This window comes from Myotis daubentonii, chromosome 2, assembly GCF_963259705.1.
Source record: "Myotis daubentonii chromosome 2, mMyoDau2.1, whole genome shotgun sequence".
NCBI lineage: Eukaryota > Metazoa > Chordata > Mammalia > Chiroptera > Vespertilionidae > Myotis > Myotis daubentonii.
Window position 1 is genome coordinate 115640812 of NC_081841.1, and position 22173 is coordinate 115662984.

Below are 22173 nucleotides of genomic sequence, written 5' to 3' on the forward strand. Positions count from 1 at the left end.
TATGCATTAATGTTAACCTACCTTTAAGATGTTTTGTGCTTTGATTTTCTCTTTAGTAACGAAGGTAAATTTACAAATGATTCATCAGTAGTCTTTCTGGCTATTTGATATCAAATTCTCAGAAAAATTCTTGGCCACCAGTAGAGTTTAACTTTTTCCAGTGACTACACAAAACTACGTTGCCCTCACAGAAATTAAACCCATTGTTTGGACTGCTTTGAAACATGTTATAGTCACTTGATGAAATAGCTCATTGAGTTTTTGTTGGTGCATAAAATCCATTGTCTTGAGCTTTTAATTGAGTTATATAAGAGTGTAGGACCCATAGTATCAAAGATAAGAATGATTCATTTTCATTATTTTCTCTTACCAAGAGAAACTTTAATGCTTTCTAAATACCATTATATTTTTTTCCTTTAAAATTTATTTATAGATGATACTCTGAGCATGGATCAGCGCCTTCTTAAATTAATTCTGCAGAATCATATATTGAAAGTAAAAGTTGGACTTAATGAGCTTTACAATGGACAAAAACTTGAGACCATTGGAGGCAAACAGCTCAGAGTCTTTGTGTATCGAACAGTAAGTGAATTAAACAGTATAAAATATCTACATTGGCCTAATTGTCAAGTGACATGTACTTGTCAAAGGATGTTTTTACAACATATGTTTCCCAGAATTTTATTTATACAGTTTTAACAATAAATATGCATCAGAAGATCAGGGAGGGAATGTCCTGGCCAGTGTGGCTGAGTTGTTTGGAGCTTTGTCCCTTTGACCAGGTTGATTCCTGGTCAGGGCACATACCCAGGTTATGGGTTCTCTCTCACATCGATATTTCTCTCTCTCTCTCTCTCCCTCTCCCTTCTTCTCTCTAAGTATCAATTAAAAAAAGAAAAGAAAATATCAGGAAACTTAGTAATATGTGTGAAGACAGAAAGTTACACAAAAAGTTCTATGTGTTAATAATTCTTAAATTTGCAATTGTTTAATTATAAATAACATTATATTATAAAGCATTATTTCAATTCCACAAATCACTACAATGTCTCTAAAATAAGCTTTTCATTACTAGTTTTATTTAAGTATAGTTTGTATACAAATTAGTTTCAGGCATGCAATATACTGATTGGACATTTATAAATCTTACAATGTGATCATCACACTTAGTCTAATAATCATCCATCACTGTGAAAACTGATCACAATTTTCCATATTGCCCTTCACCTTTTTCAACCACCCTCCCAACTCTTATCTACTCTGGAAACCATTTTTCAATAAGTCTGTTTTTGTTTTACTTCATATTCCACATATAAGTGAAATCATATGGTATTTGTCTTTCTCTTACTTCACTTAGCATAATACCATCCTTGTTCTCACAAATGGTAAAATTTCATTTTTCATGGCTGAGTAATATTCCATTGCAAAATTAGACCACATATTTTTTATCCACTCATCTATCAATGGAAATCTAGGTTGTTTCCATATCTTGGCTATTGTAAATAATGCTGCCTTGAACATAGGAAGGTATATGTCTTTTTAAATTAGTGTTTTGTTTCCTTTGATAAATACATAGAAGTAGAATTGCTGGATCATATGGTAGTTCTATTTTTAATTTTTTGAGGAGTCTCCACACTGCTTTCCATATTGGCTGCAATAATTTGCAGTCCCACCAAAAGTACACAAGGGCTCCCTTTTCTCTACATTCTTGCCAACACAAGTTATTTGTTGAATATATGTGATTTATTTATTTTTAAATTAAATTTAATTGGGTGCCATTGGTATATAGGTTTCAAGTATACAATTCTCTGATTAATCATCTGTATTGTTTGCCAACCAAACACACTAAGTCAAATATCCTGTCACCATATATTTGACCCCTTTTACCCTTTACTACCTCCCACACCCAATCCCTCTTGTAAGCATTCCATAGTTGTCTGTGTCTAGTAGTTTGTTTGTTTTTACTGTTTGTTCATTTGTGCTTTCAGTTTTGTATCCAACACATGAGTGAAATCATATGGTTCTTGACTATTTCTGTCTGATTTATTTTGCTAAGCATGATATTCTCAAGATCCATCCATGTAGTCATATGACAGTATTTCTTTATTTTTAATTAAATCTTTATTGTTGAAAGTATTATGTATGTCCCCTTTTTCCCTGTATTGACCCCTTCTAGCCCACCTCCATCCACCACCCAAGGCCTTCACTACTCTATTGTCTGTGTTTATGGGTTAAAGAATATATGCATACAAGTTCTTTGGTTGATCTCTTCCCACCCAGTCATCTTGCCGTGCTTACCCTCTGATATTCCACAGTCTGTTCTATGCTACTATGTTTCTGGATCTATTTTGTTCATCAGTTTATTTTGTTCATTAGATTCCACATATGAGTGAGATCATGTTGTATTTGTCTTTGTCTGACTGGCTTATTTTGATGAACATAATACTCTCCAGGTCCCTTCATGGTATTGCAAATGTTGAGTTCCTTCTTTTTTACTGCTGTATAGTATCCCATGGTGTAAATGTACCACTGTTTTTTTATCTACTTGGGTTATTTTCAGATCTTAGCTATTATAAATTGTGCTGCTCTGAACATAGGGATGCATGCATTCTTTCTGATTGGTGTTTCAGGTTTCTTATGATATATTTCCAGAAGTGGGGTCACTAGGTCAAAAGACAGTTGACATTTAATTTTTTGAGGAAACTCCATAATAGCTGCACCAGTTTGCATTCCCACTAGCAGTATACTAGGGTTCCCTTTTCTCCACATCCACATAAGCACTTGTAATTTGTTGATGGTAGCCATTCTGACAGGTATAAGGTGATACCTCATTGTTGTTTCATTTGCATCTCTCTGATGATCAGTAACTTGGAGTATTTTTTCATATGTCTCTTGGCCATCTGTATATCCTCTTTGGAGAAATGTATTCAGGTATTCTGCCCATTTTTAAATTGGATTGTTTGTCTTCCTTTTGTTAAGTTGTATTTGTCACTTATATGTTTTAGATATTAAACCTTTATCAGAAATATCATAGTCAAATATGTTATCTTATACAGTGGGCTCCCTTTTGATTTGTTGATGGCTTCTTTTATTATGAAGAAGCTTTTTATTTTTATGTAGTCCCATTTGTTTATTTTCTCCTTAGTTTCCTTTGCCCTAGGAGATGTATCTGTAAACATATTGCTAGGAGAGATGTCTGAGATTTTCTTTCTTATGGTTTCTTCCAGAATTTTAATGCCATGACAACTTACATTTAAGTCTTGTATCCATTTTGAGTTTTATTCTTGTTTATGGTGTAAGTTGGTGATCTAGTTTCATTTTTTTGCATGTATCTGTCCAATTTTCCCAACAACATTTATTGAGGAGACTGTCTTGACTCCTTTGTATGTTCTTACCTTCTTTGTCAAATATTAATTGAGGGTAATTGCTTGGGTTGATTTCTGGGGTATCTGTTCTGTTCCATTGAACTATATGTCTGTTCTTGTGCCAGTAGCAGGCTGCTTTGATTACAGTGGTTTTGTAGTATAACTTGATATCTGGTATTGTGATTCCTCTAACATTGTCCTTCTTTCTCAAGATTACTGCAATTATTTGGGGTCTTTATTGATTCCATGTACATTTTGGAGTATTTTTTTCTAGATCTGTGAAATATGTTGTTAATTTTTTAATCGTAATTGCATTGCATCTGTAGATTTCTTTGGGTAGTATGAACATTTTAATGATGTAAATATTAACAATCCATGAACATGGTATATTCTTCTACTTGTTTATATCTTCCTCTCTCTCTTTTTTCAACATCCTGTAGTTTTCCACGTATAACTCTTATACCTCATTGGTTACGTTTATTCCCAAATACCTTAATTTTTTGTTGCCATGGTAAATTGGATTATTTGTTTAATCTCTCTTTCTGACAATTCAATTATTGGTGTATAAAAATGCCATCAATTTCTGGATGTTAATTTTGTATCCTGCTAATTGCCAAATTCATTGACTAAATCTAGTAGTTTTTGGTGGAGTCTTTAGAATTTTCTATGTACAATAATCATGTCATTTGGGAATAATGAGAGTTTAACTTTTTCCTTTTCAATTTGGATGTCTTTTACTTCTTCTTGTCTGACCGCTGTGGCTAGAACTTCCAGTACTATGTTGAATAAGCGTGGTGAAATTGGACATCACTGACTTGTTCCTGTTCTTAGGGAAAAGGTTTTAGTTATTGCCTATTGAGTATGATGTTCACTATACGTTTGTCATATATGACCTTTATTATGTTGAGATATGATCCCTCTAGTCCCACTTTGCTGAGAGTTTTTAATAAAAGATAGGTGTTAGGTTTTGTTGAATGCTTTTTCTGTGTAAATTGATATGTACATGTGATTTTTTTTTCCTTTTAATTTGTTTATGTGATGTATCGCATTTACTGATTTGCAAATATCCTTCATCTCCATAATAAATCCCATTTGGTCATGGAATATGATCTTTTTAATACATTGATGGATCCAATTTGCTAATATTTTGTTAAAGGTTTTAGCATATATGTTCACCCAATATACTGGACTATAGTTCTATTTCCTTGTTCCTTTATCTGGTTTTAGAATTAGTTCTCTTTATTGAACTCATGAAAAGACCTTGGAACTTTTCATTCCTCTTGGATTTTTTGGAATAGTTTGAGGAAGATAGGTGTTAGTTGTTCTTTGAAGGTTTGGTAAAACTCCCCTGTAAAGCTGTCCAGGGCAAGACTTTTGTTTGCGGGAAGTTTTTGATTACTGCTTCTATTTCATCAGTTGTTATTGGCTTATTTAGGTTTTCTGACTCTTTCTGATTCAGTTTTGGGAGGTTGTATTTTTCTAGGAATGTGTCCATTTTATACACTTTGTCCAGCTTGTTGGCATATAGCTGTTCACAGTATTTTCTTACAACCCTTTATATTTTCATGGTGTCAGTTGTTACTTCACCACTTTCATTTCTGATTTAATTTTTGGGGTCCTCTCTCTTTATTTTCTGACTAGAAGCTCAGTGCATGAAATTCATGTATGGATAGAGTCCCTAGGCCTTGCCAGTGATTAGGGCCAATCTGTGGGGTGACTAGTGGGGTGATCACGGGTCCCCCGCTGGCACCTGCCTTGGGCCTGTGGGCTGGGGGCAGCTCCTGCATTGAGTGTCTGTCCCCTTGTGGTCAGTGCATATCATAGTGGCTGGTGGTTCCACCATTTGGTCAACTTGCATATTAGGCTTTTATTATATAGGATGAGACTGACTGAAGGCTCATAAATCTTGTTTATCTTTTCAAAGAATAAACTCTTAGTTTCAATAAACTTTTGAATGATTTTTTTCATCCCAATATAATTTATTTCTGCTCTAATCTTTATTATTTCTTTCATTCTACTTCCTCTGGGCTTTTCTTATTGCTCTAATCCTTTAAGGTGTAGTGTTAAATATTTTATTATTAATTTTTCTTGTCTTTTGAGGTAGGCCTGAAGTGCTATGAACCTCCCTCTTAGAACTGTTTTTGCTGGGTCATAGAGATTTTAAGTTGTTTTAGGTTCATTTACATTTGTTTCCAGAACATTTTTTATTTCTTCCTTGATCTCATTGGTAACCCTATCATCCTACATAATAAAAGCCTAATATGCTAAGTGTCTGGTTGTCCAGTCAGCCATTCAACCAATCAAAGCATAATATGCTAATGATATGCTAAGTCCACTCAATTATTCGCTATGACATGCACTGACCACCAGGGGAGAGATGCTTCGACTGGTAGGTTAGCTTGTTGCTGGGGTCTGGCCAATCGGAACTGAGCAAATTGGTCTGGACACTCCCTGGAGCCCTTCCGCAGTCCCTCCTGGACTGGCCAACCTCCTACATCCCTCCCTGGCCCTGATTGTGCACTGGTGGGGTCCCTTGGCATGGCCTGTGCCCTCTTGCAATCTGGGACCCCTCGGAGAATGTTGGAGAGCAGGTTTCAGCCCGATCCCACAGGCTAGGTCAAGGGACCCCACTGGTGCACAAATTCATGCACCAGGCCTCCAGTTGTTTAATAACATGTTATATAGCCTCCTTGTGTTAGAATGTTTTGGAGTATTTTTAATGTAGTTGATTTCTAATTTTATTCCATTGTGGTCTAAGAAGATGCTTGATATGAATTCAATTTTCTTGAAATTGTAGAAACTTGTTTTGTATTCTAACATGTGGTCTATCTTTGAGAATGGTCCATGTGTACTTGAGAAGAATGTATATTCTGCAGCATTGGGATGAAATGTTCAATAAATGATAATTAAATCCATCTGATCCAGTGGGTCATTTAGAGTCACTTTTTCTTTGATAATTTTTTATCTGGAAGATCTATCCAGTGAAGTCAGTAGGGTATTAAAGTCCCCTACTATAACTGTATTGCTTTTGATCTTTCCCTTAAAGTCCTCAAGAAGTGTTTTTTAATATATATTTAGGTGCTCCTATATTGGGTACATATATGTTTACCAGGGTTATATCCTCTTGTTGTATTGATACCTTTAGTATTATGTAGTGACCCTTATTGTCTCTTGTGATGAAATTCATTTTGAAGTCTATTTGTCAGATATGAGGATTGCTACCCTAGCGTTGTTTTGGTTTTGGTTTTTTTTCCTTTCCATTCATGGAAAATGTTTTTCCATCCCTTCATCCTCAGCCTGTGTGAGTCTTTTGGTCCGAGGTGGGTCTCTTGTAGACAGCATATAATTGGGTCATGTTTTTGTATCCATTCCTGTACCCTATATCTTTTGATTGGAGCATTTAATCCATTTGCATTTACAGTTATTATTGATAGGAACTTATTTCTTGACACTTAAGATCTGTATGTCTATGTTTCTCTATATATATTTCTTCTCATTATAGCAGTCCTGTTAGCATTTCTTGCAGTGCTGGTTTGGTGGTGATAAAGCCTTTTTGTCTGGTAAGCTTTTTATTTCACCATCTATTTTGAATGATAGCCTTTCTGGATATAGTAATCTTGATTTCAGATACTTTATTTTCATTACCTTGAATACTTCATGCCATTCCCTTCTGGCTTATAGAGTTTCTGATGAGGAATCAACCCTTTTGTAGGTAACACATTGCTTTTCTCTCTTTAAGATTCTCTATTTTTAATTTTTGTCATTTTAATTATGATGTGTCTGGGCATGGGACTGTTTGGGTTCTCCTTTCTTGTGACTCTATGTGCCTCCTGGACTTATGTGACTTTTTTCTTCAGTAGGTTAGGGAAGTATTTTGCCATTATTTCTTCAAATATGTTCTCTATCCCTTGCTCACTTTCGCCTCCTTCTGGCACTCTGATTATGTGAATATTTTTGTTTCACTTTGTCCCATGGCTCCCTTAAACTGTCCTCCTGCTTTTAAATTGTTTTTTGTTTCTCTGATTGAGTGATTTTTTTTTTCTACTCTGTCTTCTAATTCACTGATCCAGTCCTCTGCTTCCCCATATCTGCTGTGTATTCCTTCCACAGTGTTCTTAGTGTTATGTCGTTCTTTATTTCCGACTGATCTTTTTTCATAATTACTATATTTTTTCTCATGCTGTTGAGCATCTTTGCCATTATTATTCTGAGCTCTATCTCTGATAAATTTCTTGTCTCTGTTTCATTTAGTTCTTCTTCTGGTGAATTCTCCTCTTTTTTCATTTGGTAGTTGTTTCTTTGTCTTCCCATTTTGGCTTTCTATCTGGGTTTTCGTATATATATTAGGTAGATCTGCTGTGACTCCCAATTTCTAATGCAGGATAATGTCAGATGCTGCTTCTGACTGGCACTTAGTACTCTGTTTGAGGCTATCAGTAGTCCACAGCTTGTGGCTCCCTCTGTTGGGGTTGGGTGCCTTAGGAAAGCACCACAATGTGCACCAGGGTCTGCTTTTCTTAGATCAGGGCCTGAGATTATATCAGGACTGACTCAAAACCTCCAGAGATCCACCTCTGCCGGCAGTTTGATTTTTATTCATGCTTGATTAACCTTATGATGACCACAGGGTGGGACGAGATGACTTCCATTAGGGTGTGCAATTGCCTTCACCCCAGCCAAAACTGCCTAGATAGCAAATGTCAATCAGAGAAAGATGTCCTCCACACAGTGAGGGAATGACTCAGCACAGAAGACCAGAAGATTGCCCTCCAAGCTCCAATTCCCACCCCCGCAACCCTGGAATCTCCTGACACAGCTCCAGTCTACTCTGCCCTCCCTCTCCTGGAGCCCAAGGTGAAAAGCTGCACACAAAATGTTGTGCCTTGGTCCTTTAAGAGGGTGCCAGCATTTCCAGCCATCTCTCACTGGCAGACAGCAACCTTGATGCATTTCACAGTCAGGTATTACGTGGGCACCTTTCTCAGTTCTGGTGCTCTGGGCTGGGGAGTCCAGCTTGGGGTTTAGACCCCAGAGTTCTCAGTAGGAAACTCCTAACAGCTGTGATAACACTTTGAAACTTCAGCTGCTGACTGTGGAAGCCCAGCCATCCCTTTCTTGTCTCTACACTTCCTACCAGTCTCTATACAGTCTCCACTTTCCATCTTTGGTTATCAGGGTTCTCTCCAGCTAGTCTTTAGTTGATTTTTCAGGGTGATTTTTCTGTATTTTAGCTGTATTTCCAGTTTGGTCCTTGGAGAGTGTCAGTGTAGCTTCCACTTACTCTGCCGCCATTTTTAATCTCCCCACAGGGTAGTGTTTCATCTTTTCTTATGGCTGAGTAGTATTCCATTGTACATATGTACCAAATCTTCTTTACCCAATCATCTATGGAAGGAAACTTTGGTTGTTTCCATGTCTTGGTCACTGGGAATAATGCTGCAATGAACAAAGTGGTGAATATATCTTGTGAATAAATGTTTTCAAATTTTTTTGTTAGATACGCAGAAGAGGAGTTTCTGGATCTAACTCTGTTCTTAATTCTTTGAGTTTTGTTAACTGCCATTCTGACTGGTCTGAGGTAGTATTTCATTATGGTTTTGACTTGCATTTACTGATGATTAATGATGTTAAATATCTCTTCATCTGTCCATTGGCCATTTGTTTATCAGTTTATAGGGTCTATTATAATTTACAAGATAATTTTTATGTATAATCAAATATGTAGAATGATCTTTTACTCTGAGATCACAATTCAGAAATTGAATCTCTTTTGTTTTTGTTTTTTTGTGTTTTTTTAATTAAATCTTTATTGTTCAGATTATTACATTTGTTCCTCTTTTTTCCCCCCATAACTCCCCTCCTCCCAGTTCCCGCCCCACCCTCCGCCCTCACTCCCCACCCACTGTCCTCTTCCATAGGTGCACGATTTTTGTCCAGTCTCTTCCCGAATCTCCCACACCCCTTCCCCCCCAAGAATAGTAAGTCCATTCCCTTTCTATGTCCCTGATTCTATTATGATCACCAGATTATTTATTCACTTGATTCTTAGATTCACTTGTTCATAGATCATATTTGTTGTTCATAATTTGTATCTTTACCTTTTTCTTCTTCTTCCTCTTCTTAAAGGATACCTTTCAGCATTTCATATAATACTGGTTTGGTGGTGATGAACTCCTTTAGCTTTTCCTTATCTGTGAAGCTCTTTATCTTACCTTCAGTTCTGAATGATAGCTTTGCTGGATAAAGTAATCTTGGTTGTAGGTTCTTGGTATTCATCACTTTGAATATTTCTTGCCACTCCCTTCTGGCCTGCAAAGTTTCTGTTGAGAAATCAGCTGACAGTCGTATGGGTATTCCCTTGTAGGTAACTGGGTTTCTTTCTCTTGCTGCTTTTAAGATTCTCTCTTTATCTTTTGCTCTTGGCATTTTAATTATGATGTGTCTTGGTGTGGTCCTCTTTGGATTCCTTTTGTTTGGGGTTCTCTGTGCTTCCTGGACCCATAAGTCTATTTCTTTCACCAGGTGGGGGAAGTTTTCTGTCATTATTTCTTCAAATAGGTTTTCAATATCTTGGTCTCTCTCATCATCTGGCACCCCTATAATTCTGATGTTGGTACGCTTGAAGCTGTCCCAGAGGCTCCTTACACTATCTTCGTATTTTCGGATTCTTTTTTCATTTTGCTTTTCTGGTTGGGTGTTTTTTGCTTCTTCGCGTTTTGAATCTTTGACTTGATTCTTGCGCTCCTCTGGTCTGCTGTTGGATGTCTGTATAATATTCTTTATTTCAGTCAGTGTATGCTTAATTTCTAGTTGGTTCTTTATCACAACATCGAGGGTCTCATTAGATTTCTTGAGGATCTCACTACATTTATCGGCGGTCTCACCAGTCTTTTCGAGGGCCTTACTAAGTTTATCGGCAGCTTCTAGACAGTTCTTGAGAGACCTTAAAAGTGTGGTTTTGAGCTCTATATCTTCCATTTCTGACATTTGTGTCCTGTTTCTTTGTCTCCGCATTTTTTTATCTTTTCTTGGTGCACCCCCTAGTGGTCTTTGTGTGCAGTCTTGTAGTTAAGCCTTGATTGTTGTCGGCAATACCGGGGTGATTTGACCTCCAGGCTAACTGGCTATGAGAGTCAGCTGTGTCTGCAGTGGGAGAGCTTCTGTGCTGGCTCTCTAGGGTGGTGCTAATCTAGCCTTTGCCTGAGGCTATCCTGCAAATGGCTCTGCGCAGGGCTTGGGCGGGGCGGGTCCCCGGGGATCTACAGGGCGGGCAGGAGCAAGCAGTTATGGCTGCTCTCAGTTCCGTCCCTAGGGGCTCTGCCTCTCAGAGTCCCAGCAACAGCTGCAAATCTCGGAGAGAAAGCTGCCTTCGAGTTCTGACCGAAGCCAGACAGTCCCGCTTCTCCCGTTTGAGTCTGGGTCCCCAGAGACTCACCCGGAACTGGAGCTCAGAGTCTGAAACTCCCTCCCGATTGAAAATAACAACCACACCCTCTGCCACCAGCCTGCTCCGCGCGTGCACTCCGCACCTGAGTATTTCACTTCAGCACTGCACCTCCTCTGAGTCTGGGTATGATATTCTCTTTCCTCCTAGTTGTAGAATTTCCACTTAGCCAGCCTTCCTGTGGTTCTGGATGATGTCTGTTCTGTCCTTTAGTTATATCTCTGAAGTGGTTGTTCGAGGCAGCAATCTCCAGCGTTAACCTATGCCGCCATCTTGGTTTCTCGCCTGAATCTCTTTTGAATAACTCTCAAGATAAACTTTCATAAACAGAAATATTTTTGAATCCTATAAAATGATTCTACTGTACTTTATCTTAAGAAAACATTTTAGAAAATATTGCTTATCAAAATCACAGTGCAACTAGTGGTTTCTGTCCAGGAAACACATACAGCTATAGCTAAAATATTTCACAGAAAGTAAAGCATTTCCTAGAATTGAATTTGACACAGTATCTGTTCATTATAGTTCCACAATTCCATGACAAACATTATAAAGGAAGCAGAAAATGGGCTGTTCTCTAAATTATACATATACCTTTATTTGTTTAAAAGTACTATAACTAAATTAATACTTTCATTTATAAATTGATGGGATATTACAGTTAAGAAAATATAGAAACTATTAATGAAGATCACAAGAGGCACTGATGTCAGGAAACTGACAGTGAAAAAAGGTTCTAAAGAGTTAAAAGGTTAAAGTTTCCTAAGAAGGTTGGAAAAATGGTTGGAACATGAAGAGGAATGGTAGAAAATGTAACAATGGAATTCTATGGAACTTTTATTACTTACTCACAAAACTACCTGCCTGACACCTAAGGTAGCTTGAGTAGTAGCAGAAAACCTGGTTGAATAAGGTGATGTCAGATTTTGCAAGGAATTAAAAACAGAAGAAAGAAGCTTTTTCCACTAGCCATATAGGTCAGGGTACCTCTTAGGAGAGTCAATCTAAAAATTTAATTATGCAATTATTTCCACATAGGAAAATTCAAATAAGGAAATGGAGAGCTGTATCTTTTTTTCCTTTGCTAGGCTGTCTGCATTGAAAATTCCTGCATGGTGAGAGGAAGCAAGCAAGGGAGAAATGGCGCTATTCACATATTCCGAGAGATCATCAAACCAGCAGAGAAATCCCTCCATGAAAAGTTAAAACAAGATAAACGCTTTAGGTAAACTTAATTAGTTTCACATCCACAAAAGAATGAGAGGTATTGGCATATTTGTTTCACAGTTAGAATTCCAAACGGCATTTAATATTCAGTATTGCTGATCATAAAACTTAGAATAATAAGTCTATGAAACTAAATATATTCTCAACATTATTTTGCTTCCTGGTGCAACATAATATAATTTGGTGACTGAAAAAAAACACACAATCTTATAAACTAAACTACTCTTTGAAAGTTTTTTATAATTAAATTTTTAAATGATAATATTTAATAGCAAAGGCTATTTTGTAGAATATTAAATTAAAAATGTTTATTTGCTATAAAGTGTGACCTTTTCAAGTTTTATAGGAGAAAAACAGTATTTAGAAAATTTAAAAATCACACGTAGCCCTAACTGGTTTGGCTCAGTGGATATAGCATCGGCCTGTGGACTGAAAGGTCCCAGGTTAGATTCCAGTCAAGGGCATGTACCTTGGTTGCAGACACATCCCCAGTAGGAGGTGTGCAGGAGGCAGCTTATCGATGCTTCTCTCTCATCAATGTTCTAACTCTCTATCCCTCTCCCTTCCTCTCTGTAAAAAATCAATAAAATATATTTTTTAAAAATCACATGTACCTTTAAATAATTTCCCCATGAAAAAACTTTCTTAACAGGTAAATTGCATATGAAACCTATGAAAATGTATGAATAACTTTCTCATGCTTTCTGAATACATGGATTATATTCTATTCCATGCATTGTAGGTGAGCATACTATATCTAAATCTAACAAAATAAACACATGTCTTTTCTGTTTAGCATTTTCCTTAGCTTTCTAGAAGCTGCAGATTTGAAAGAGCTCCTAACACAACCTGGGGATTGGACTTTATTTGTTCCAACCAATGATGCCTTTAAGGGAATGACTAATGAAGAAAAGGAAATTCTGATTCGTAAGTAAAAGTGAATATGGAATATTTCAGGGTCTAATATCAGGATCTAATTTCTTCCTCAAGGGTTTCTGCCCAGACATCAGCCTCAAAAATGTTTCCTTTTTAAAAATTTTTGTAGAGTCATAGTTTTCATTATTTTCATTTAAGATATGTGAAGGGTCACTCATTAATATTCTTAGTTAACTGCTTACTGTCATGTGTTTGGGCTATGTGTTCATTTATGTTATTTATCAATAGTAACTTGAGAGAACAATTAGATAAGAAATACAGTGTGGGAATATAAAGACAAATATTTTTCTCTTTAGTATTCCTAGCATCAAAATGCCAAAACAAGATGACATGTTATTAAATAAATATATATATTTTCCTTCTAGGCAACAAAAATGCTCTTCAAAACATTATCCTTTATCACCTGACACCAGGAGTTTTCATTGGAAAGGGGTTTGAACCTGGTGTTACTAACATTCTAAAGACCATACAAGGAAGCAAAATCTATCTGAAAGGAGTAAGTTTTATGGAATGAATTTATGATAGTGTTCATAAATTGTAATGTTCATTTTTCATTAAATTTCTCATCGACATTATTCCTTGTTTTGATAGGTAAATGACACACTTCTGGTAAATGAATTGAAATCAAAAGAATCTGACATCATGACAACAAATGGTGTCATTCATGTTGTAGATAAACTTCTCTATCCAGCAGGTTGGTAATTATTGAATTCATTAATATGCTAAATCTTTTTTATTAAAAAACCTAGATTTTTATTTCATACATTCTTGCCAATATTTATTTAATATTCCTCTTCATAGACATGCCTATTGGAAGTGATCAGCTGCTGGAAGTACTTAATAAACTGATCAAATATATCCAAATTAAGGTACAGAATATTATTGGATTTATTTATAATGTGTTGAACATAAGAAACTATAAATGTATACATTAATGAGTAGATGGACACTAGGCTTGGATTGCTCTGTTGATTATGCATCACTGGCCCATCTGTAAAGAAATGACATAAATTCCTTATGGCTTTATTCAACAACAATCCATTAAAATTTACATGAGGCCAAGCAGTGTATTAAGTGTTATGTGAAATATTAAGTTGAATCAGATATGGCTCTTTATGCAAAAATTTTACCATCCAGTAGGGAAGATGAGACATAGAAAAAAACAACTATAATTTTTTTATCCTCAAATATCTTTGTTACTGAATATAAGAAAAAGTATATACTTATAAAAAGTTGTCATTAATCATAATAGTTAAAGGCAAGAAATATTTTGCTTCTTTATTACTATAGAGTCAATGTGTCAGAAAACACATGACTTTGGATTAAGTAATCTATAATTTTCAAGACTGAATTACAAATCTATAAATGTTAAGCTATCAGCCTTATAGCAGGAAACTGGAATTTGACTCATATGAAGACTTCATTTCATATGTAATGATAGCGTTAAGTGTAATGATAGCGTTATTTTATTTACCTTAGTAAGAAATACAGTGGTTCCATATTTTTTAATACAACTAGCCTTAGTTTTATGTTACTAAGTATACATGTCATATTACTACACTTCATGTATAAACATTTATTTTCAGTTTGTTCGTGGTAGCACCTTCAAAGAAATCCCCATGACTGTCTATAGTAAGTACATATGGGTATTAGTCACATATAAGTGGAAAAATAAAAAAATATTAATAATGTTTTTTATATTTACAAACAGAGACTACTGATAATATGGTATTTAGAATTTCAAACAATGGAAAATTGGAACCCACTTTAAATAAGGCTTGAGCTTAGAATGAGACCTCTCATCCTTTGCCATGCCCTCCAACTCCAAGAAACCATTTCCCCACTCATTCAAAAATATATAAGAACTAGAGGCCCAGTGGACAGGATTCGTGCACTGGTGGAAGGCGTGGCCTTGGGGAATTGGCATGCTGTGAGAGCGCCTCTCATCCCAGTCATCTGAGCAGCGCTTCCACTGTGGGAGCACACTGACTACCAGGGGTCAGCTCCTGCGTTCAGTGTCTGCCCCCTGGTGGTCAGTGCTTGTCATAGTAACTGGTCAACCGGTCATTCTGGTTGTTCCACTGTTTGGTCACTGGGCTTTTATTACATAGGATAGCAGTAAAATATAATAGCTAGTATGGCAGAGAAGCAGAAAAAAAGACATACAAACCTTAAAAGAAAGAGCTAGGTAAAATCACTTGAGAGCTACCTGAAAATGCAGATGTGTGGACACAGAAATAGCATTGCCAAGGGATTTGCCGCTTACTATACCCTCAAGTCCTCAGTTGGCTAAATTCAGGGTGGAACACAATGTGACAAAGAATCTTAATATTTATGACTTGGTGGTCAAAAACTCTATCCAAAACTGTACAAAGAAATAAAATTTTTGCCAGGTGATAAACATAGAGTTTCTAGATCCCAAGGTTCTTTAATCCCTGATTCTATCAGATTATCGAAATTTAACCCCTACTATTTAACATTGGTAAAGGATAAACATAATTTGTGGTATTTCTTTTTCAATGTGACTTTTCTTCCTTTGTATTTTTTCTTTTTTTCTTGTAACTTTCAAAGCAGAAATTCTTTTAATTTTGTTTTGACTCTACAATTAAACACTCAATATATAATAGTTGCTAAAAAATTATTTCAATTTCCACATTTATTCTGACTAGAAAATTATTCTATTTTATACCATTAGAATCTGCTATTTAAGAAAATTTTCTTTAAGATTCACACTTGGTATGGAAAAGAAATAAAGACAATATAATGAGCAAAACAAAATGTCTGCTGCTCTTACTAATTTCAATTATGTCATAACTAGAGGCCCAATGCAGAAAATTCATGCAAAAGTAGGCTTTCCTTCCCCTGGATGCCAGCACTGGCTTCCCTCTGGCATCCGGGATTCAGGCTTCCCTTGCAGCCCCGGCTTCACCTGGAAGGTTGTCTGGAAGAACGTCTGGAAGGATGTCTGCTCTAAATTAGCATATTATGCTTTTACTAGAGGCCCAGTGCACAAAAATTTGTGCACTCAGAGGGGAAGGGGGGGGTCCTTCAGCCCGGCCTGTGCCCTCTCGCAGTCTGGGACCCCTCGGGAGATAACCACCTGCTGGCTTAGGCCTGCTCCCGGGTGGCAGAGGGCAGGCCCAATCTCTAGGTGCAGCCCCTGGTCGGGCTCAGAGCAGGAACGATTGGGGAGTTGGGGCACCGCCCCCTGTCATGCATAGAGCAGGGAGGATTGGGAGGTTGCGATGCCACCCTCAGTCATGCTCAGGGTAGGGCCGATAGGGGGGTTGGGGCAACGCCCCCTGTCACACTCAAGGCAGGGTCAATGGGGAGATTGTGGCACCACCCCCTGTCACGCACAGAGCAGGGCCAATCAGGGGGTTGGGGTTCTGCCCCTGTCACGCACAGAACAGGGCCCATCAGGGGGGTTGGGGAGCTCCCCCCTGTCATGCACAGAGCAGGGTCGATCAGGGGGTTGGGGAGCTCCCCCCTGTCACTCACAGAGTAGGGCCGATAGGGGAGTTGGGGCACTGACCCCTGTCACAAACAGAGCAGGGTGTATCAGGGGGTTGGGGCACCACCACTCTCACAATCAGGGGCGATGGGGAGGTTATGGCTCTACCCCATCACACACAGAGCAGGGCCCATGGGGGGGGGCGGTTGGGGTGCCGCACCATGTCACATACAGAGCCGCAGGGCGATCAGGGGGTTGGGGAGCTCCCCCCTATCAGGCACAGAGCAGGGCTGATCAGGGGGTCGTGGCCCCTTCCCCTGTCATGAACAGAGCAGGGCGGATAGGGAGGTTGTGGCCCCACCCCCTGTCACACACAGAGCCACAGGGCAATCAAGGGGTTTGGGCGCTGCCCCCTGTCACGCTGATCCCGGTGCTGGGAGGCCTCTCGGATCTGCTGATTCCGGTGCTGGGAGGCCTCATGGCTCTGCTGATACCAGTGCTGGGAGGCATATTACCCTTTTACTATATAGGATAGAGGCCTGGTGCATGGGTGGGGCTGGCTGGTTTGCCCTGAAGGGTGTCCTGGATCAGGGTGGGGTCCCCACTGGGGTTCTTGGCCAGCCTGGGTGAGGGTATGATGGCTGTTTGCAGCTGGTCACACACCCTTCAGGGTGGGGGTCTCCACTGGGGTGCCTGGCCAGTCTGGGTGAGAGGCTGAGGGCTGTTTTCAGGCTGGCGGGTGATGGTAGCTCCCAACTGCTCCTTTGTTTCTTTTTTTTTTATTCTGGGCCAGCTTTAGCTCTGGCTCCAGCTCTGAGGCCTCTGCTGCTGAAAGCAGGTATCTGGTTTGTTTGAGTTCTATAATAGAAACAATATATAACTCCAGCTCTGAGATCCCAGGGGGCTGAAAGCAGGTTTCTGGGATTTTGTTTAGCTTCTATATTTGTTACAATGTTTCAAACTGCAGGCTCAGAGGCCGGCAAGGCAGGTGGGGAACGTTGGAGTCCTCCGTCACTGAAGCAAGCAAGCCTCATGTTCACTTCCAGCTGCCTGGCTTCCGGCGGCCATCTTGGCTGGCAGTTAATTTGCATATCGCCCTGATTAGCCAATGGGAAAGGTAGCAGTCTTATGCTAATTACCATGTTTCTCTTTTACTAGATAGGATTATTATCCGATCTTATAAAAGAATAATATGCAAATTGACCATCACTCCAACACACAAGATGGCTGCTCCCATATGGTCAAAGATGGCCACCCCCATGTGGACACAAGATGGCCACCACAAGATGGCCGGCAGGGGAGGGAAGTTGGGGCTGACCAAGCCTGCAGGGGAGGGAGGGCAGTTAGGGGTGACCAGGCTGGCAAGGGAGGGCCGTTAAGGGTGACTGGGCCAGCAGGGGAGGGCAGTTAGGAGAGACAAGGCCTTCAGCGGAGGAGTTAGGGGCAATTGGGCTCACAGGGGAGCAGTTAGGTATCATTCAGGCTGGCAGGGGAGTTGTTAAGGGCAATAAGGCAGGCAGGCGAGTGGTTGGGAGCCAGCAGTCCTGGATTGTGAGAGGGATGTCTGACTGACCAGTGGGATCAGGCCTAAATGGCCAGTTGGACATACCTTGAGGGGTCCCAGATTGGAGAGGGTGCAGGCTGGGCTGAGGGACACACCCCCCATGCACAAATTTTGTGCACCGGGCCTCTTGTAGATAATATATGCAAATCCAATATCAAGCCAGCTCAGAATTGTTTTAAAGATTTAGTTGGAATACTTTTGATTAAACCTGGTATATATTTCATTATGGAAGTTACAATGTTTTAAAGATATCCTATATAATAAAGAGGTAATACGCAAATTAACCCTCATGCCCTCACAAGATGGCTGCCTATGACCAGGCCAGCAGCGGGGGTAGTGAGGGACGACCAAACAACTGAACCAGCAGGCTGCGTGGGGTGACCAGGCGGGCACAGGGGCTGTGTTGGGTGACCAGGCTGGCGGGGGCAGTTGGAGGTGACCAGGCCAGCAGGGGGGTGCAATAAGAGGCAACCAGGCTGGCAGGGGGCAAAGCAGTTAGGGGCAACCAGGCCAGAAAAGGGGGACAGTTGGGGGGGGACAGGCCAGCAGGGGGGGGGCATTTGGGGTAACCTAGCAGGCAGGCAGGTGAGCAATTAGGAACCAGTGGTCCAGTATTGTGAGAGGGATGTTCGACTGCCTGTTTAAGCCCAATCCCCGGGATCGGGCCTAAACCAGCAGTCAGACATCCCCTGAGGGGTCCCAGATTGGAAAGGGTGCAGGCTGGGCTGAGGGGACCCCCGCTTCATGCATGAATTTCATGCACCAGGCCTCTAGTATTTCATAAAAAACTAAAGAATCTTTATGGGCTCTATTCATCAGAAATGTTATACCATCTTTCCCTACTAAAGATATATATGTGCATTACTTTTTTTTTTACTTTTCCTATTTAATCCATAATAAATTCACCACTTTCCATATATGTCAATGTAATATTTTGCTTACAATGAGCCACCATCTGTAATTCCTATATTTTCCTTTACTGAAATTAGATCCTCACTCACAGAGAATGTTACACTTTATGAAATTATGCAAGTCTAGTAAATCTCATCTTCCTACTCAATGTCTTGAAACAGCTTTGAGATTTACATTCTGATGTCAAATGTTTCTTTAACTCCTCCTCAACATCAGTTCGGTAGGCTGTTATTTAGAAGCATACATCAAATAGAGGTAGAGACTAATAAAGCCAAAAATTTATATTTTATGTTTCTTTATTGACTGATCTATAAAATTTATTTAATATGCTTGCTACACATTATTCTGGTCCCTAAAATACCATACATCCTAATTTTTGGGGGGGACTGCTGTTTAGCAATTTTGTCAAATATATTGAGGTAAAGAGTAATAAAATCAGTATTTAATCTTTGGCTGGTGACCTGTCAGAACTATTTGCCTTCAGGAAAGTGTGATTGAAACAAAACTAACAATCAACTAAACACCCTAAACTTCAAGTTCCTTAGTATGAAGTAAAAATTTGAGATAAAAGTAATTAACTCATTTTGAAAGTAGCAGTGGATATGACCTCTGTATTTGATCTTCATGGTAAGGTTTCTCTATGGTAGGACCACTTGTGAAGCCAATAATTGGACACAGATTTATTATGCCTTAGAGCTTTATAATTTGAGATCTCAAGACATAAAATTTTGATATGACTGAAACATGGTCACAATTAAGGCCTTTAAGCCATCTTAGTTCAAAAGGGGATACAAATAAACATCTCATAAAACTGAGGTGAGAATGTTACAGAAACCCAAACTATGCTAACACCTCACCTTTAAAATGTCAGTATATCTGTTATGAACGCACAAGTAGCTTTAGTGCAGCATGTTATCTAATGGAGCCATCTTTTAAGGACTAATTAGAAGTTACAAAAAGCCAGTAACTCTGCTTATGAGGCTCCAGAGGCTCATTTTTAGTTAATCTGTACAAACAAAAACCAACCAAAAAGTTGGCTACTATCTTAAATAAATTTTACACATTATTATCTTAGTTGGGTGGATGACATGCATTCAAAATACATACCTTTAAATTTTAAAAAAGATGATGAGGATAAAAATTAATGATATTGTAGCTTGTAACTTAAATAGTCTATACTAATAATAGAGGAATATGCAAATTGTCCAGGACACCATCACAGCAACAGTAATGACCAAACAGCAGGCTGTGTTGGACAACAAGGCTGGCAGGGGGAGCAGTTGGAGGCGACCAGGCCAGGCAGGCAGGTGAGCAGTTAGGAGCCAGCGGTCCCAGATTGTGAGACTAAACCAGCAGTTGGACATCTCCCGAGGGGTCCCGGATTGGAGAAAGTGCAGGCTGGGCTGAGGGGACCCCCTCGTCCCGTGCACAAATTCTGTGCACAGGGCCTCTAGTGATCATATAATGTTTGTTGCATAGAGCTCATCTGGCTGGCTGAGATTTATTTTTACTTTTAAGTATGCTGAGCTATTTTTCTATTTTTCTCTCTAGATTAATGTTATAAAATTCATGAAAAATATTTTGCCTTTTATTTTAATTCTTTTCTAATTGAGAAAGAATTCAACAATGCAATTTGAGATATTATGAATTGCATGAAATTAAATATATTTATTGTCTTCTGTTGCTATGTAGTTAATATTTTCAAGAAGTATAAAAGAAGGTAAGTAGCTTTAGTGGTGCAGTTCAAAATTAGAGATTTCTAGATAGAATTCCCCACTTAGTGAGTCTATATTTCACTGGAACAAATCCAAGTGCCTGGACTTCAGAGTACAACATCTGGCCATAAGAAGATACTACTAGATAATGTACAATGAATATTTCCTTCATCATCTGTATGAACATATTACTGTATCTGATACCTCAGTACCTAGCAAAAACAAGCAAAACAAAAACAAACTGTTTTATTCAGGTTGTTGATATATAAGCATCATTATGTTCCACTTTTTATACTTTCAGCTACTAAAATTATAACCAAAGTTGTAGAACCAAAAATTAAAGTGATTGAAGGCAGTCTTCAGCCTATTATCAAAACTGAAGGTAAAAATCAATGTTATACATGTTTCCTTTTACTGTGAGAAAAGCCCATATAATAGACTGATTTTTATGAATGTATCTACATTCTTTTTTAAACTAACATGCTAAATATTTCTATACAAATGGCATGCTTATGTTATTGAAGAATAGGGAATGCAAATTATTTCACAGAGTGGATTGTGCAGTTCTAATACTTTCAGTACATTTGCTTGTTCTGGACTGAGAAAACAGTAGTTTCACATGAACCTAATGAGCTATTGCATTAGCATTAGTACCCAGATATTCACTAAAATAAACGCTGAGCATTTTTGCTGCAGTTTGATTCCTTCAGAGAATATACTCTTTTTTTGCACCTTCATTTCCAATCTCCCCACATGGATCTCTTTTATACTATTACAAAAAACTTTTCCAAAAAGTGCAGGCATTTTTCATCCAACAACTTAAGAGAGTACAGAAGCTGTATGTTGATGAAAGCTTAAAATTACAACCATACATAATATATTTTGAAATAGAAGAAGGAATAAATAGCTGGTGCAGTGAGTCAAATCTTAGAAACCTTAGTTCTAACCCTGAACTCATATGTATGAGTTAAACATTTCTCCTGATGTTTCAGACTAGAACATTAAGCACTCACTTTTCTCGTTATACTTACTGTCTATGTGAGCCAGCTTCAATATCTTTGCGCCACCTTTATCTAATGTATTTTAATTATTACTGAGAGTCAGACCTCAATAAAATTTCATTTTCGTGTCTAACCATCTTAATGTGGTGACTTGACAAATGCTTATCTTCATAGCCATTTATAATTTCCTGCTCTAAAATGATACTGATATTTCCTCCTCATTGTTTGCACTTTTAAAGATATACTGATGATTATTGAATTCTCACTAAATAAATTAGACTCCAAGATGTTTCTTATTTTAAAAAAGAATACTTAACCAAATTTCAGAATAAAGAATAAATCAATGAAAATTCAATTCAATACATACTTATTGAGCATTTCTTTTGCTGGTTACTCTCCTAAATGCTGGAAGCAAATATGAAAAAGAAATATTTTTTATGAAAAACCTTGCCTTCATAGAGCTTCACTATAAAGGATATTTCTGAAATATCAGTTTAAGTTCCTTTAAAGAAATGTTGAGTCAGATGATTTATTAACTCATTTCCTATCCTTAAA

At 38.3% G+C, this 22173-nt stretch overlaps 1 protein-coding gene across 5 annotated transcripts in view; it reads left to right on the forward strand.

The window, feature by feature from the left end:
• The window catches only part of POSTN (periostin), a 54557-nt gene that overhangs the window by 14511 nt on the left and 17873 nt on the right, over positions 1-22173 (forward strand). For 3 of the 5 annotated variants that reach the window (XM_059684344.1, XM_059684346.1, XM_059684347.1), the window contains exons 10-16: positions 434-582; positions 11898-12034; positions 12833-12963; positions 13338-13468; positions 13564-13666; positions 13774-13841; positions 14559-14604. In XM_059684344.1, coding sequence (XP_059540327.1) covers positions 434-582; positions 11898-12034; positions 12833-12963; positions 13338-13468; positions 13564-13666; positions 13774-13841; positions 14559-14604 — 765 coding nt within the window. Of the gene's footprint in view, positions 1-433; positions 583-11897; positions 12035-12832; positions 12964-13337; positions 13469-13563; positions 13667-13773; positions 13842-14558; positions 14605-20918; positions 21000-22173 lie in introns of all 5 variants that reach the window. The other 2 variants (XM_059684345.1, XM_059684348.1) reach the window with 1 other exon arrangement.